This window comes from Rattus norvegicus, chromosome 19 (genome assembly GCF_021556685.1).
Source record: "Rattus norvegicus strain SHRSP/BbbUtx chromosome 19, alternate assembly SHRSP_T2T, whole genome shotgun sequence".
NCBI classification, from domain to species: Eukaryota; Metazoa; Chordata; class Mammalia; order Rodentia; family Muridae; genus Rattus; species Rattus norvegicus.
In genome coordinates, this window is record NC_141552.1 from 54883123 (window position 1) to 54900960 (window position 17838).

General features: G+C 47.9%; 1 protein-coding gene across 1 annotated transcript in view; it reads right to left on the reverse strand.

The window, feature by feature from the left end:
- Positions 1 to 10680: 10680 nt before the first annotated feature.
- The window catches only part of Cfdp1 (chromatin remodeling protein CFDP1), an 88296-nt gene continuing 81138 nt past the window's right edge, over positions 10681 to 17838 (reverse strand). Inside the window, 1 exon segment of the mRNA NM_199378.5 lies at positions 10681 to 12799. Coding sequence (NP_955410.1) covers positions 12709 to 12799 — 91 coding nt within the window. The 3' untranslated portion in view covers positions 10681 to 12708.

A 17838-nucleotide genomic window follows, 5' to 3' on the forward strand; every position in this document is an offset into this window, starting at 1 on the left:
GAAATGGAGCCAATGAACTGAATTGTATACATTCTCTGAATAATTAAAGGGCCTAAAACAGCAGCTGCAGCATGGGGGTCACTGGTCCTCAAAGCCACAGTGTCATGTTCTCAGTGAGGGCAGATCACCAGGCACCTCTTTCAGAGGCTCTGTGATGTTGCCCAAGGCCAAGGGTCTTCCCCAGGAAGGGGATAGGGTGCTGGGAAAGTCTTGATCCTCCCAAGGAATGAGACTGCTTTGTGAAAACAGGAAGGAACTCAACGTAGGGAGGAAGGTCTGTATTTTGGCCAGAACCCATGGTGCTTGTCAGCCTTGACCTCCAGTATCAGGGCAGGATGGGGTGGGGCTGGCCTGGGTTTTGGTCTCTGTGTGAACTTCTGCCTGGTATCTTATTTTCAGAGGGTATTTTCTTCCCCTTCTGTCAGCTGAGTTTTTCATAAATCACCCAGGTCTCTCAGCAGTGCAGGGGGCTCCATCCCTGATGTACTCTGATAACACAGGACAGGATGGCCCAGGTCGGAATCAATGCAGCGTCTGCTTCACCAGGAACCATTAGGACACAGTGAGCATGGGCTGGCATGGCGACAGGAAACACTCTCAGAATCGTATTTGATTCAGGTTCTGTTTATACTGCCCTGTGGCGCCCTGTACTTTCCACTTCTTGTGCCCTGTGTTTAATGATGGCCTAATTGAGGGGAGACTAATGAGGACCAGAGGCATCCCTGGGTGACCTCTAGCAAGTTCTTCAAATAACCCTCAAGGTTTAACCAAGGGAACGACCTGTGGAAGATTCTAGAAAGCTGCACATTTCCCAGAGTGCTGGTTACGCAGGGCATCCTGCATCTCTGGAGTGGCAACTTTGTGAATGTGAGGGAGATAGATCCTCATGGAGGACACAGACATGCCCGGTGCTTTCCGCTTGGCCTGCTGGGAGTGGAGGAGGAGTGGCAGCGGTTTCCTGAGGAGGCAGCTTTGCAATAGGAGCTCCGAGAGTGTATGAGATCAGGGGTCTCCCTGGGCAGAAAGCCAGTCTAGGGAGTGGCTTTCCTCTCAGAGTCCAGTGGCCTGAGCCCTACCATGTGTGCGTAGAAAAGCTAAGCCTTATGGGAAAGCTAAGCCTTATGGGAAAGGCTGGGTCAAGTCTGGCTCTGCCTGCTCCAGGTGTGATCTGGGCAATGGTCACACAACTAAGCTGGTGAGGATCCCCCACCCTGGTCTTTTTCAAAGCCACAGACAGTAGCTGGTGCAGCAGAAGTTTCTGGAACTCAAAACTGGACAGTCTAGTCTGCTCCTGGGATGGTCTTTATCTTCCCAAATCATTGTAGAGCTTATCCAAGTCACTCAGACGATGTTCGCTCAGAGGCAGGCAGACAGGTTTTTTGCTTTTGCTTTTTTGTATTAGAGGGTTGACATACGCAGTGAGGGCCATGTATGCTGAGAAAGAGGGGTGGGGGTAGGGGGTGGAGTGGAGCCTTTCTCAGGACCAGGCATTCTATTTCAAAGCCTTGAAAATACATCCCTTCCCTGACAAAACACCACCCTGTAAAAGCCATCTAGAAATAACTAGGTAAGCAGAGAAAGAGCTAACACGATAGTTCCACACGGCATTATTCAAAATAAAACACGTTTCCTAAATGGCCAAGACCAGAAGGTCAATAAAATAAATTATGTATGTATTGCTTAAAAACTGAGTTTTGATCAGAGGTTTGAGGCCACTCTCGGCTCTGATACATAGTGAGACCTTGTCTTAAAAAACTGAGAGTTAGAGATCTAGCTCGAGGACAACGCTTGCTTGCTCAGCATACCTGAGAAGCTGGGATGGATGCCCACCTCCACAAAAAGAACAAGACTGCCGAGTGGGTATGGGAGCACAGGCCTTTAGTCCCAGCACTTGGAAGGCAGAGGCAGGTGGATCTCTTTGAGAGTTCAAGACCAGTCTGGTCTACATAGTGAGTTCTAAGACAGTCAGGGCTACACAGAGAAACCCTGTCTTGAAAAACCAAAAATAAAATAAAAAATAAAAAACACCAAGACTGTCAAAATGGCATATGGTGGTGTAGTCTGACAGAATCCCTCAGTGGCCCCCACACAAACACTGAGTACCTGTGACCACTGGGCATTTTCTGTCTCTGGCTTCAAAAGTGGTTTTGAGGAACTGCAAACTTTCATTTGTGTGTGTGTGTGTGTGTGTGTGTGTGTGTGTGTGTGTGTGTGTATGTGGTGTGTGGTATGTGTGTGATGTGTGTAGTGTGGTGTGATGTGTATGTGTGTGGTGTAATGTGTATGCGTGTGATGTGTATGTGTGTGGTGTGATGTGTATGTGTGTTGTGTGTGTTTTGTGTATGTGTATGTGGTGTGTGGTATGTGTGTGGTGTGATGTGTATGTGTGTGGTGTGATGTGTATGTGTGTGGTGTGTATGTGGTCTGTGGTGTGTGAGTTGGCAACTGAACCCAGAGCCTTCCTTACAAATAAAAGCCAGGCCAGCGCTGTGCTATTGAGATATACTATACTACCAATGATGCATTTTTTTAACCTCAGTTTTTTTAGAAGAATTATTTATGTATGTGAGTACACTGTAGCTGTCTTCATGCACACCAGAAGAGGGCATCAGATCCCATTACAGATGGTTGTGAGGCACCATGTGGTTGCTGGGAATTGAACTCAGGACCTCTGGAAGAGCAGTCAGTGCTCTTAACCACTGAGCCATCTCTCCAGCCCCGCCTCTCAGCAATTTAATTTTAATGTATTGTTTTAAAAACCATCACTGGAGATGGTTCTCTTCTACCAGATGGGTTCCAGGGATCTAACTCAGTTCTTCAGTCTTAAGAAGAGCTTTTACCTGCTGAGCCATCTCACCAGCCTATAATTTTAATGCATTAAATGTTTAATATCGTGCTTGCCGAGATGCATACACAGAGAGGTTAGAGGGCAACTTTCAGGCTCTTTCCAATGTAAGCTCTGTGAATTGAACTCAAGTTGTCAGGATTGGACAGCAAGCCCTTCACCTCCTGAGCCATCTCACTGGCCCTGATGTATTAAAGTCTAAATAGAGGGCAGGAGAGATGGCTCAAGAGGTTAAGAGCACTTGATGCTTTCCCAGAAGACCTGGGCTCAGTTCACAACACCCAAATGGCATCTCAAAACTATCTGTAACTCCAGTTCCAGGGTTTCTAACACCCTTATGGTGACATGACAGACAAAACAGCAATGCACATGAAGTAAAAATAAATAACTAAAAATATAAATAACCACCACGTGTGATTGGTGTGGCCTGTATTATGTCACATAAGGACAGCAGACCCCAATTGTATTAAAAGGAAAAAAATGTCCTAAAGTTTATAGACTTTTTGTTGCTGCAAGATAATGTGATTTATATTCTTTAATTTTTTTTTTCAGTTTTTCTTGGGCAGGGGACGGGTTGCTGGGGACTGAATCTAGATCCTCAAGAATGCTACTGACCAGAGCTACACCCCCAGGCCCTTGTCTTCAAAGTTTCAATGAACAGATTCCTCTTATAATCAGAATAGCACAGCAGTAGGACAGGCAGCAGGAGAAAAGGCAGGAAGCTCAGGCTGGCCCCGCACCAGCCAAGAGCATTAGAACCCACGCACTGCTCATGTGACAAGGGGGCTGGCATCTGGTGGTTGGGTCACTCTCCAAATGGCAGGGCAACCTAGCAGACTCACTACACACTCAGCTTAGCTGGTGCACACACACAGGTCAGGCCTGGGAAGCAGGCAAGAGATACAAGCAGCAAAACTAAAATTCCCCGCCAGTGCAGCTGATGACAAAATGCTTTGCCGCCGGATTGGCAACAGAAGGTTAAGACCAACCCCCGGAGCTGAGGACTGAACCCAGGGCCTTGAGCTTGCTAGGCAAGCGCTCTACCACTGAGCTAAATCCCCAACCCCATAGCAGCTTCTTTAAGTTCCTGAGAACTAAGGAGGCTTCAGCTTAGCTCTTTGCTGTGACTCCAAGGATTTAGGAAAGGACCAATTCTTCTTGTGGGTGAGTCTCAGTGGATGTAGGAGGGACCAGGGATGGCTGGTTCGACTCACTGTGGTTTTGCTAATGTGGCAGGAGTTTAAGATGGTGGACTATCAGGGGTTGGGGATTTAGCTCAGTGGTAGAGCGCTTGCCTAGCAAGCGCAAGGCCCTGGGTTCAGTCCCCAGCCCCTGAAAAAAAAAAAAGAAAAAAAAAAAGATGGTGGACTATCAAGATGGTGAGATGTAATTTTCTCAAATATATAGCTGAAGACTTTGAAATATTTTATACAGGTAGGAAGGGCGTAAGGCCACAGGTAGTGTTTCTCAAACACTGGTGTACCTAAAAATCCCCTGGTTGCACACACAATCATTTCCAAGATGGGTTGGATGGTAGTAATACACACATGGGGGAAGGAAGACTGAAGCCCAGTAACCCAGGGTTAGCACGAGTAGCCTACTTAGTATCCTGTCTCTTAAGCAAAAACCCAGAAACCCAAACCACAAAACCAATCTCTACCCAGAGACTCTTCAATGCACCCCTTCATTTCACAGACGCAGAAATGGGGTCAAAAGAGGCAGAGGGCTTGACAGTCGAGCTAAGTTTAAATCTAGGTGTGTTTGCATATCAGAGTCCCCCTGGATGTAAAGTTTAAGGGGTGAGTTATACAAAAGTGAGGTGTATGTGGGTTTTCTCCAAGCTAACCAATTCTCCCAACATCAACTGGATATCCATTGATCTGATTCCATTCTGACCCTAACTATCCAGTAAGGCCTTGGTCCCACAAGACTGTCCCCAATGCCAATCAGAAGTGTGATGTCCAGTCTATGCACTTTCTGCCCAGCTGACTGCAAATCTGGGGGCTCCCATGACCCCTTTCCCTATTGTTTGGTAATTTTCTAGAACTTATAAGCTCAGGAAACTTACAACAGAGTTTATTACATAGAATGCAAATAAAGAACCAAACAAAAAAGTAGGTAAGGGCTTGGTAAGGTCATCAGCACCAGAGTCTCTCCTGGAACACCTAGGAGTGCAACACTCTCAGCGTGTGGATGGGCACCAATCTCTAGCACCTTGTTTATGGTTTTTAATGTTGATCTCATTACTTTGTTAGGACTGCACTGATCACTAGTCACTGGTGACTGCCCTTGATCCAAGGGGAGGTACTTTCTCTTGTCTGGAGATAAAGAAGGGTTCAAAGTTCCAACTCTCCAATCACATGGGCCTTCCATTAGCATGCAGAAGGGGGCAAATTCCAAGGTTTTCAGGAACTCTTGTTACAGGAATGTAATAACCAAATACTGTTTTGTTTTGCTTGTTATGCCACTAGGGCCATTCTTTGCTGGCTGTGTGTGTTCATAAACACCTCTTGCTTTGAACAGACTAACTAAGCCCCTCCCGTGGCCAGTTGTTTGCAGCTGGCTCTGTCACACAGTAGACCATGTTGGTTTAAGAAGGACGAGAGTGGTGTATCTAGACTATGGGACATTCCCTTGCTTGAATCTCACATTCAGAAATCCCATGATGATGTTACATGGCAGGGCCATAAGAGACCTTTTAACTGCAGTAAGAGGGGTAGTCTGGGGGGCTGGGGATTTAGCTCAGTGGTAGAGCGCTTACCTAGGAAGCGCAAGGCCCTGGGTTCGGTCCCCAGCTCCGAAAAAAAAAAAAAGAACAAAAAAAAAAAAAAAAAAAAAAAGAGGGGTAGTCTGAGATGACACCTTCCGACACCCAGAATTTTAAAATGCCTTCAAATGAGGCATGGTGATATACACCTGTAATCCTGGTATTTGATGGGTGGATGCCAATGGATCCAGAGTCCAAAGTCAGAGAGTTCCAGGCCTGCTGGGAGTTATAGGAAATTGTACCTCAATAAACAAAGGCAGGAGCTGTAGCTAAGCCAGTAGAGTGCTAGCCTGGCATGCATGCAATCCTAGGTTTGATGAGTATGCCCCATATAAACTGGATATAGTGGCACATAACTATAATTCTAGCACATGGGAGGTGGAGATGAGGTATCAGAAGTTCAAAGTCACCCTCAGCTACATAGCAAGTTCAAGGCTGGCCTAGGCTACAGGAGACCCTGTCTTAAACAATACACAATAAACCCAAACACAAGTAGAAAAGAACAAAAAACATCTTCCATTGGTTGGTCAGTTTCACAGGGCAATTGTGTTCAGTGGGGAAGGGGGCACAGCTTCTTGCCCTCCTATATAGGACTGGGACAAAGGACAGCAACATTCCTGTACCCTCAGTCAGTTAAGCTATTCCTCCTACTGAGAGAGGGCACCCACTCAAGCCTCAGGTCATACTGGTGGCCTAGGGGCCTGGGGACAGCTTGGGACACCCGGTAGGGTTTGAATATAGACCATTCCATACATAACTTCTGCTAGAAAAACTGGACAGACTGTGATTCATGCTGGCATCTGCAAATCTGAAATTCATTTTTCCAGGTCAGGGACCATTTATTTTGCATCTAACAAGCCAGGGCCTGCTACAGCATCTTTCTAACATATGGGCTGTTGATGACCTATCTCTGTACATCTGTCAGGGCTGTCAGCAAGGGGAGGCCAACTTGGCAGGATTCACACCACCGACTAGCACAAGTTCTAACACAGCTGTTCTGGGAAGGGGCTCTCGGCCTGGCCCGGTCTCCTCAGCACCCCCAGTCAGCCCTAAACTTTCTCTCTCTCTCTCTCTCTCTCTCTCTCTCTCTCTCTGTGTGTGTGTGTGTGTAAGCGCATGTGCACGCACACTCACGTGTACAATCATGCTGTGGAGAGGCTAAAGGTTGACATTTGACATCTTCCTCAGCTTCTTCCCACCTTATTTTTTGAGACAGCCTCACTGAACTTGCCAACTTAAGACTGCATAGCCACTGGGCTCCAGAGAGTGTTTGACCTTCACTGTCTGTCATGCTTGGAAGCCAGATATGAGCTGTCTTACCTGACTTTCATGTTAGTGCTGGGGTTCAAATTCAGGCCCTTATGGTTATCCACTGAGCTGTCTCCCCAAGCCCGCAGATCTGCTTTTTACATTTTTACAATTTAGTTTTATTTTATGTGTATGGGTGTCTTATCTGCATACTCTGCCTGTGCATCACATACATGGCTGGTGTCTGCAGAAGCCAGGAGTGGGCGTGGATCCTCTGGAACTAGTTATAGATGGTGGTTAGCCTCTATGTGGATGCTGGGAATTGGATCTGGGTCTTTCTGAACAGCAGCAAGTGCTGATAAGCCATCTCTCTAGCCCCTCAAATCTGCTTTTTAACGTGTGTGTGTGTGTGTGTGTGTGTGTGTGTGTTCTTGATAGGTCACTTTTCTTCTAGGTTTTAAAGACCTGGTTTCTCTTTATGGCCTCTGGCTGTCCTAGAACTTGCCATGTAGACCAGACTGGCCTCAAACTCAGAGAGTCACCTGCCTTTGCCTTCTTAGTGCTGAGATGAGCCACTACACCTAGCTACCCTTTTTTGTGTGGTGTTGTTGTTTCTTCAAGACAGGGTTTCTCTATGTAACCCTGGCTGTCCTGGAACTGTCAACCACACTGGCCCAGAACTCAGAGATCTGTGAGCCTCTTCCTGACTCCTGGGTGTGCTGGAATTAAAGGCATGCATTGCCATCGACTGACTCCTAGCGATCTTTATCAATTTAAAAACTTTTATAAATTGAGGTGAAATTCACAGGACAGAAAACTGTTTGATCCCAGGGACCAAAGTTCCTTGTCATGTAGCATCCTGACGACAATGAGCACGAATACATGTGTTCTCAACCGTCCTAACTGGGGTCTCCTCAGTCTTCTCTTATGCCGCCTTCCCTACAGTCCCTTCAGTCCCGGTACCTGAACTCTCTCCCCATGTCGCCATCTCCCATTTTAGCTTCCTGAGTGCTAAGATCACAGGCAAAAGCCACCACACCCAATTCTGTCCTTTTTCCTAAAAACAGGAGATGAGAGTCTCTGTGAAATACATCATTCCTGTATCAGGAGGAAGGAGCCATTCTTAACATCAGTATAGACTAAGTCTGGGCAAACCCTTAGCCTTCCATCACTCCCCACCCAGGCCCAGGCCCCTCTGCCTTGACACATGGTCGTAATTTAATCTTGTTCCAATTCAGTACTTAAGCACTCAACTCTGAGCACGTTCTTGGGTATTCCCATTTTAAGGCATTTTCTCATTTATTTGTGTTTGTGCATGATGTATGTATCATACCTCATGTGTGGCTGTATCTCGTCAGAGGACAATTTGTGGAAGTCAGTTCTCTCCGTCTATCATGTGGATTCCTGGGGATCGAACTCTGGTCGTCAGGCTTGTTGGCAAATGCCTTTACACACTGGGGCATCTTGCCAGCTTTTTCACATTACTTGTGAGGACTTGCACATTCATGTAAATTCAACACCTGAAACCTCAACGTACTTCCCTTCCCCACCTTTAAATCTATTGTGCTTTAGTTTCATAGACCCTGAAGGTAGAGGAGAAAGTTCATGGATTCTGGGCTTTTATGACTGTCAATAATCCTGACTTCTTCTGCCAGTGCTGGTGCTTGTCTGGGATTAGAAACCAAGAGTCAAAGGCAGTTCAGCTCTAGGTTTAGGCATTGCTGAAGTGTTCTTCACAGCAGTGTTAGCTGATATCTCCTTAATCTTGGCCTTCTTAGGAGAGGCCAGGTGTAGAACTACCGGAACTTAGTGCCTGGAGGGAGCATCTCGCCCAGTATGACAGCATAAGGTGGGCAGGGCACAGATAATACTCATTCCTAGCAACCTTTTCAATCTGAGGACTCTAAGGCAAGCTGGAAGATGCTCTCCTTAGCTTCTCAGTCTTATTCTCCCGACTCCCTGGGGCCAAGCAGCATCCAGAAGTGAAGGAGCACTTCTACCCTTAGCATAGCAGAGCTTGGATGGGAGCAAACCTGGTGACCAGTTAGCCCAGGCAAAAGACTGAGGAATTCTCAGGTCTCGGATGCTGGCCTGGCTGGGGAGGCCCCAGGGCAGTGACTCGTACATTCTTGACTTTGTTGTGCCAGCTGCCAGTTCCCTTCACTCCAGACATTTCTATATTCAGGGCTTCCTTGGTCTCCTGACACTCTTCCTTTCCCAGTAGGAATTCCCCAGCACCCAACAACATGGCTGCAGGAGCCAAACAGTACCAAGAGGCTGTTCAGTGTGCTGTGAAGTCATACGACGCTCTGGTTGGTTCCCTGATGACTTCAGGCAAATTTCCTCCTGTGGAAAATGGGGCAGTGCTAAGAGATCATGTGCAAATATATGTGTGTGCATGTGTGTTGGAGCGGTGACTGAGAGATGATATAGTAAGGCAACATCAATGATTTGTTGATGACACTGGGTCCTTCTGGTCTGCTGGCTCGTCATATTCAAATCACTTCTGTCTGTCTAGATCTGTGTGCTGCAAACTATGTTATGTCTTACCAGCACACCTAAGCACTTCTAGCTGTCATGAGGAACTTGTACCAAGAGGCAGAAGACTCTATTTTCTGGAGTGTTCTAGAGCCTTCTACTGTGTCCTACCTTGCCAGACACCAGAGCAATCAAATACCCACATCCAGTTTGCCACCCAAACACGAGGCAGCAGTGTCCGGAGCCTGTCAGGTCGTTGTCCTCGTCCCGACTGTGCAGGAGCACCCTGGGTCCACTCTCTCCAAACATGTCCTGGTCTTCCTGTGGTGCTGGCCAGGGCCTCAGTGCCGTTCTTCCTCCTTGGCTGTTTATACCACTCTCAAGGTTACTTCTTAATGTGTCCCTGTAAGGCTCAAGAGGCCTTATGCAGAATTCGTAATTAGAGCACTGAGTCCCTCAAGAAATAGGCACGCAGAGTACAGAGAGAGGCTTGTTTAACTCCTTGACCTCACACTGCTTTATGGCGCTCTGCCCCCAGCTCCCATTAGAGGGTAGCAGATACTTTGGAATTCTGACACACCATGGGGACATAGAGAAGACAAAGGACTAATGGGAACTTAGCGCCTAAGAGTCTGATCCACAGGAGTGCTCTTAGGCCTCCATAGTCAGTAAGGCCATGGACATTCCCTAACAATTCCTAATTCCTGAATAGAGGACACCACCTCCTATGGGAACCAAGTTCTGCCATTGTTTGACCAACTGTCAGAAAAGAGGGTGCTTTTGGCGGGGAGAGGGGTTGTGTGGTCTGAACCCAGGGTCCACTGAGGAAGGCCAGGTATTGTTAAGGTGGTTTAGTCCTTTGACAATGAGGCAGGGCAGCTAACAATGTGGCTGAGAGAGCAACTCCCACTAAGAACTCTGATGTGCTCACGTGCGAGTACCGACCACTGAGAAAAAGCTCAGTGACCCATGTCTGCCTCAGGTGTCCTCGTGGGTGCCCACTTATGTAGTTCTCTGCCTCCATTTTGCAGTCATCACACACAGCCCAGTGTGTGGCCAGGCAGGGCTGCAAAGACTCCTCAGGTTACACCTATGAGAAACAGCCACTTTTAGACAATAGCCACGCCTACTTTAGGCAGTCTGTCTTGCTGGTAGTTTCTCTGTCCCCCAACTCTGTCATTCCCATCAGAAGTGACAGAGTGTGCTCTGAAGCAGAGAGGACCTTCTTTCTCCTCAACAGGCCTGTACTCCTGTAGGCCTGAGAGACTGCTGACCCTCTTCTGGCTCGGCTTGAAGTGCTTCGAAATCTTCCTTATACAGAACACAATTTTGTGTCACTTGGACAACTTTAGAAAATATTTTATTATGAAAAGTTGAAATCCATATCGAAGCTGAGAATAACACGAGGATTGTGTACACCCCTCTTCCAGGCTCAGTAACTGCCAACACATGGCTGTCGGCTTTCATCTTGACCTCCCTATTCTCCGGGACACCTTCAGAAAAAGACGGTCAGCTTTTGAGAGGGGCTGGGAAAACTGCATGCACACATCTGCAGCCTCCCCTGCAGCCAGACTGCCATGATGACCCAGGTCTGCTGTGAGTCTCACTGATGCCGACACACGTTGCTACATACACACACTTCATTTAGTGTATGTACCTAAGTCGGTCAAAGCAGTATCACCTGGGTCACAAGTGCCCACACCCAGGAGAAAGAGACAGCCTTTTCTACTCTTTTTTTTTTTTGGGGGGGGGGGGGGACGACTGAGGACCGAACCCAGGGCCTTGCGCTTGTTAGGCAAGTGCTCTACCACTGAGCTAAATCCCCAACCCCAGCCCCAGCCTTTTCTAGAGAGGTAATGAACACTGAATGCAGGCCATGGATGGAAAAAGACTATTGTGAGGGCTAGCAGGGCTGACACCCATAGACGAGTCTCACTGATCCACACTGACTTTGCTAAGAGGAAAACCCAAGTTACCGCTGTGTACATGGCCCTTTAGCCTAAGGATTGCAGAGTATCTGCATATATGGCCAGAGTTGGCTCATGCACTGATGATACTATGGCTGCTGAGATGGGATGCTGGGGTACACAGAACTGCAAGAGAAATACCAAGCCAGTGCAGTGGGTGACATGCCAGGCAGACTATAGGAGGGCCCCGTCTTACAGGTATGGAGGTCCTATCCTACTGGGGTGCTGGCTGGTTCTGGTTACATGACTTCATCATCTAAATCTCAGTAGAGGCCATCTGTCATGATGCCAGCTTGGTATACCCTGTGTCACCTGTACAGTCCTTTGCAGATGGATGTGAACAGACCACGAGTTCAAATGTAGCTTGTAAACTTCCTTTTTGGTTAATGAGATGCCAGCCATCTGGTGCCACCAACTCAGTTTTGGCTGTTACAAATACAATGGGGAAGCCCATTGTGACCCAGTGTTCTTTGGTCTTAGGCTGGCATCAGCTCACTGATGATTTGACCCTCTGAGAGACTGATGTGATTCACACCATCCACAGCCCAGAAAACAAAGCTATGGTAAGGCCACAGAGCTGTGTCTGAGCAGGAAACAGAATGCAGTCTTTGCAGCCCATTTTCTCTCCATTCCCATGCCCTTGGAACAGGGGATAGAATTTAGTGCTGTAATGGGTGGCTTGTCACTTAGTCTTCTCTTCAATGCTTCCTGGGCAGGAAGTTTGAGTTGGGAAGTCTCCTAAGGAGTATAAAGAACACGAGGTCTTTGGAAAGACCTACTCCCTACCCCATTACTCACTCTCCATCCTAGGCTGGTCTGGAACTATGTAGCCCAGGCTGCCCTCAGATTTGCAGAAGTTCTGGTCAGTTCCAAGCGCTGGGACTGTAGGTGTGTGCCAGCATTACTGGCCAGGATCTCTCTCGACAATACACAAAGCTGAAGAACCACTGAGGTGGAAATACACAGCCACTCAGTGTTCGCTTATCCAGTGTCCCCACCTCACACAAGAGGCTCTCACACAAGAGAAAAGCTGAATGAACTGAGAACAAATGCTCAGAGACTGTGCCCACCCCAGAAAACGCCCTTAGGGGTCTCTGGGAAAGGCTGATTTTAGAGACTTGTGAACGGACAGTCTGAGATGTGGCAGCTGGGCCTGGCTGGCCAGGGAAGGGGCACAGCAGCTTTCCTTTCACCAACCTCACAGAGGGCTTCTATTTGTTTATTTAAAAACAAATTTTAAAAAGTAAAATGAAACCAGGTGAGATTAAGATACATTAACCAAACTGCAACGTAGAAAAAGGGACTTGCTGGAAACATGACGGAGACCACTGGAGATTTCACAGACACACAGAAGAGCTCACATTGTCAACAGAATTAAGCTGCTACGAATTCTCCCCAGAACATCAAGGTTTCATTTTGCTCAGCCTGAGATCTCGCTCAATTTCAAACTGCCTGTGGTCCACGCGCTCCAGAAAAGCTTTCCGTTCGATGTACCTGGGTGAAGACAAAATCAGTGTCAGCACAACCTGGCTGAAGAGGCCTGCGCAGCTCCAACCCCAGGGATAAGTCAGGTTTCGGCAAAGCAGCCCACTGGTGAGCCAGGCTGCTGTCTGGAGACTACTCTGGAATCTGACTCCATCCAAACCGCTTCCCGCTTGTCCACAGAAGGATGATTCTGTTCAGACACGAATGAAACTAAACTGGATGAGGATGGGTTTTTTGTTTGTTTTGAGGTGCCTCCCAGCACCTAGGAGGCAGAGGCAGGGGGATCTCTGGGAGTCTGAGACCAGCCTGGTCTACAGAGTGAGTTCAGGACCACCGAGGGCTGCTGTGGGAGTGGAAGCAGCTGAGGTTTGCAGAGCTATTCTGTTTCCTCTGCTCTTTCCCTAGATATCGACTCAGTCTGGGGCCAGGCTGCTTCTGCGGCATAAAAAGAAGAGGTCCTTCCCTGAATTCCTCTAAGCAACAAGGTGGAACACCCCTGTACCCACGTCACACATACGGTTTGCTTGGAAGTGGGAGTTCTGGTTCTGCTCTGGCTCTCAGGCCAAGGTCAGAGATCTCTCCCGAGGCCTCCTTCAGTCTTCCCAGACAGGGTGGGAGGGAGGCCAGCCTACGCTAGCAGGCACGCTGGTCAGAAGGCTGCAGAGCCTGGCTGCTTAATGGGACACAGCTGCATTTTAATGTACCTTTTCTTGCTATAAAGTGTGCTACGATTTGCTTTCGGGGAGGAATTCTCTGCTGCTAATTAATCTACTGAGGGAGCAAAATTGTCATTAAAAATGGGAGACATAATTGAATCCCTGCACTAATTTTTCTTCGTTGCGCCATGGAAAATGCATCTGTCACTACAAGGTCATTACATTCCCGGTGAGGATGTGACCAGATCCAGGCCCGGGCTGCCTGCCCTTCAGTTTCCATCCCATGTGCTTGCCGGTGGAGCCTGTAGCTACTGATCCTCCACACAAGGACTGGTCAGAAGACACTTCTCAGGCCAGAGGAACTGGACTCCAATCTTGTCCCTCTTATCTGTGCAGTATAAACTTAGCAGTTCTTGGTTTCCTAGCAATATAAAAAAGGGGGTGGACAACAACGAAGACATATACGTATAGTGTTTGCCCCTCTCTCGCCTGTATTTTTATTTTTTTGGAGACAGGGTTGCATGTGCTTCAGGCTGCAAGCTTCTGCCTTTGCCTTCCTGTTGGTAGGAGTGTGTGTCTGAACCCTGTGCCTATCTTTTTTTTTTTTCTTTTCTTTTTTTTCGGAGCTGGGGACCGAACCCAGGGCCTTGTGCTTGCTAGGCAAGCGCTCTACCGCTAAGCTAAATCCCCAACCCCACCCTGTGCCTATCTTATGTGATGCCAGGGTCTTTGTACATACTAGGCAAACACTATACCAAGTGAACCATATCCCCAGGTCCTGAAAAACTGTCTAAACAAAACAGCACAAAACACCCAAACCCAAAAAGCTGGAGACAGCTCAATCCTCCGTACTCAGATGGGCTGCTATGAGGAGTGAGTGAAATAGTGTATTAACGATGCTTAGCATGGAACAGGAGTTCAAGGAAGTGGTAGCTAATATGTCGCTGTGATTTTAGGCAGCCAGCTTCCATCAGGGTCCTGAGGACAGCAGATGGCCCAACTGGGATGTGTGCTGTCTGAAACTAGTAACTGCCATCTGGTCTGGATCAGAAATTAGGCTGTGGTGTTGAAACTGTCAATGAGGCCAGAATAGCTAGAACACACAATAATGCTGTGCCTGGGTTTGACACAAGTCTCTTGGGTCAGAGTTGTCATATTTAGTAAGTGAAAAGAAAGGAGACCCAGTTAAATCTGAAATTCAGATTCCCTGGCAGAGAGAACAGTGGCAGATACTGTATGATCCTTCAGATAGGCATAGAATGGGGACCTGGGTGAGGAAGTATGGATACACAAACAACGCAACGTGGCAGCCTGAGGCCCTCAAGCATGGCTGCTTAGGAAATTAACTGAGGGCCCCACCAACTGTAATCAGTTGTCCCTTACCCTGCCTGACCTGGATTGGATACATGGGAATCGGGAACTTGGTGGCAGGAGTGCCGACTGCCCCTTGAAGAGCCAGGAGAGAGGCCAACACAGGGAGAGATGGTGCTGGTAGGCATCGAGCGTGGGTGTTTCAGAGCTCTCAGGACGGAGAAGGAGAGATCCTAACATCGGGATGTTTACCAAATAGGATAAGGGCTTGTAGTGTCTTTGACGTCTATGGAGAGCAAAGTCCAGAATATATGTTAAAGGGGCAGCAGCAACAAGTTACAATCACAGATGCAACTCAGCTCTCCAAGGAAGTCCACTGAAGATCAAAACAGCCACTGGAGCTGCTAAGAGGATCTGGGACAGCGTGGTCTACATGCACGAGGTGACTGTAGACAAACCTTGCATTGGACATGGACTTGCTGAAGTACAGAAGCTGACCAGGTGCTGTGGAGGAGAGCGACTCTGATACTTACTATTGGTGTTTTTGGGTTAGGTAGGTAATCGCTGAACTTCTGTGGATGCAATGAAACTGAGAAGTGCTTTATAGAAGACAGCCACGAGAGCGGCTTTGGGTAGATGCTCTTTCTCATTAATGTAATCACATCCATTACCTTCGAGGCCTCAGACCAAGACTGGAAATGCTCCCAAGGAAAGGCTGCCTTGAAAGCCACCTGAGGGTTCACCTACTTCAACTGGGCCACGGGGTTTCCAGGAACTTTAATTGGGTCACAGTTCCAGAACAGATCCGCTGGCTGACAAGTGCAATGGGAATTATGGTTCTTGCTGTTTTTCTGGCCCGTGCCCAACCCTCAATCAGACTGACCCACAAGGAAACTTAGGGCTGAAAGGGTGTGTCATCGTCTTCTGCTACTATGCCTTTATGGCCCAGTTAAGTAGCAGATTTTTTATTTTATTTATTTAATAAATTTTAAGATTTACTTGTTTATAATACGAGTGCTCTGTTTGCAGGTGTGCCTGCATGACAGAAGAGGGCATCAGATCCCATTGGTTGTGAGCCACCATGTGGTTGCTGGGACTTGAACTAGGGACCTTTGCAAGAGCAGCCAGTATTCTTAACTGCTGAACCATCTCTCTAGCCCTTGTCTGTCTGTCTGTCTGTCTGTCTGTCTGTCTGCCCGCCCACCTGCCTGTTAAGAAAGACTTTCTTTGTATAACTCTGGCTGTCCAGGAACTCCCTATGTAGCCCAGGTTAACCCCAAACTCATTAAGATTAGCCTATCTCTGCCTCCCCAGTGCTTGGATTAAAGGTGTGGGCTACATTATTTGTTTATTATCATTAACAAAATATGCTAATAGCATCAAAACCCTAGGTGATATTCTAGTTTTCCCTTTCAGAGTCAGGTTATACACAATAGGCTCTGACATCTTTTTGATCTTCCTGGAGATTCAGGACACTGGGTAGGGAAGAGCAGAGAGCACTATCAGAGAAGAGGTTAGCACCTCTTGTCAGAGAACCGCACCTGGTCCGTGTCAGGGCTGGCACTCTGTTACTCATTCTGTGGTGCTGGCTCCCTGTGTATATCTGGTGCCACACAAAAGGCTCATATCGATCAACTTTAGCTCTTGGCAGGCAACAGAAGGGCTAAGACTCAGCACATCCTGGGGTAGCCAACAGGGCAGGATTTCTCCACTCTGGGAATGCAACTGAAAGATGCAAACTGTCAGGGCCAGGCTTGGCACCAAAGCCAACATATCTCATATCACCTCAAGGCTGTGATGGTCCTGGGAGACATCCTGATAGATTCTTCAGAGAATGAAAAGTATTTTAGCAGTCCCTCCTTCGCATCGTCCCAATCAACAAATACTTGGCTTCCAAATCAATGAGCTCTGTGACCTTCAGCTTACTGGACAGAGAGCAGCGGCCAGGACCGAGCTTGGTTTCTTGTTACTGTACATTTTATACACTGATTCCGTCCACTCAGGGCCTCTGCCTCAACATCACTATTTGGAAAGCTGTGTTGATGGCGCCCACCATCAGGCAGTCTGTGTGATTAGTTGACAGAGCTGGAGGAAGCCATGCTCAACACCTGAACAAAGTCGGCTAACAGCCTGAGTGTTTCTGGGACAGCACCTCACTCTGCTGACTGGAAATGCTGGACAGAAACCTATTCTCATCTGTCATGCTGGTCTTTCCTGATACTATCAGGCTGCTGAACAGAGCCAGGGGCATCCATTAGCTAGTGCACCGGGCACTTAGATACTGCAGTTGTGTGGTTCCTACTCTGGAGGCTTACTGCACACTAATAAAACCTAACAGTGGTGATGTGATGAGTGGTGGAGCTATTCCAGAGTGGCCCGAGCTGAGCCCTTAGCCTTCTCAGGGGAGGTACACTACAGAGGGAGGGGCTCTAAGGCTGGATTGCAGCAAGTAGCTGGAGAAACAGATAGAGATGGGCAGGAAAGGCCCTTTTCTTCTGAGTCACTGGCAGCAAATGGTGGGTAAGTCTTAGAACTAGTGTTTGCTTGGGGAGGAAGAAGAAAACAGCTGCCCAGGGCCCACACACAGGGGTGAGGGGCTGGGGAAAGTGAAAGGCCAGCCTGGGAGACCTAGGGAGATGCCTCCAAGCTCTCCTTCATATCACTGTGGAAACTATTCCTCAACAGCTGGCGAAGAATGAAATGAATGAAGCATCCAGCTTTCCAGTAAGGCCTGAGTCTGAGGATGGTCAGTTAATGGCAAGTGGGAGAAGAGAGTTCTAAGCAGAGGCCTGGGGGGAGGAGGAGGCATTTTGCCTATTTGCTCCATTCCCTAACACTCTGAGAGGCACAGGGGAAGGTCTCCACTGTAAGATGACTGAACGGGGGCCAGTCTTGTCCTCATTAGCTCTTTGTTGCTGTGAGGTACACTGACCACAACTAACAGAAAAACCGTAACAGCAGGTTTATGTGTTTGACAAGTACTAGTGCATTATGGAGTAAGCCAAGGAAGGAACCCAGGCAGGAGTGAAGGAGAGAGCTAGGATTAAAGGTATGGATTACGCTGGAGTAGGGGAGTGGGGG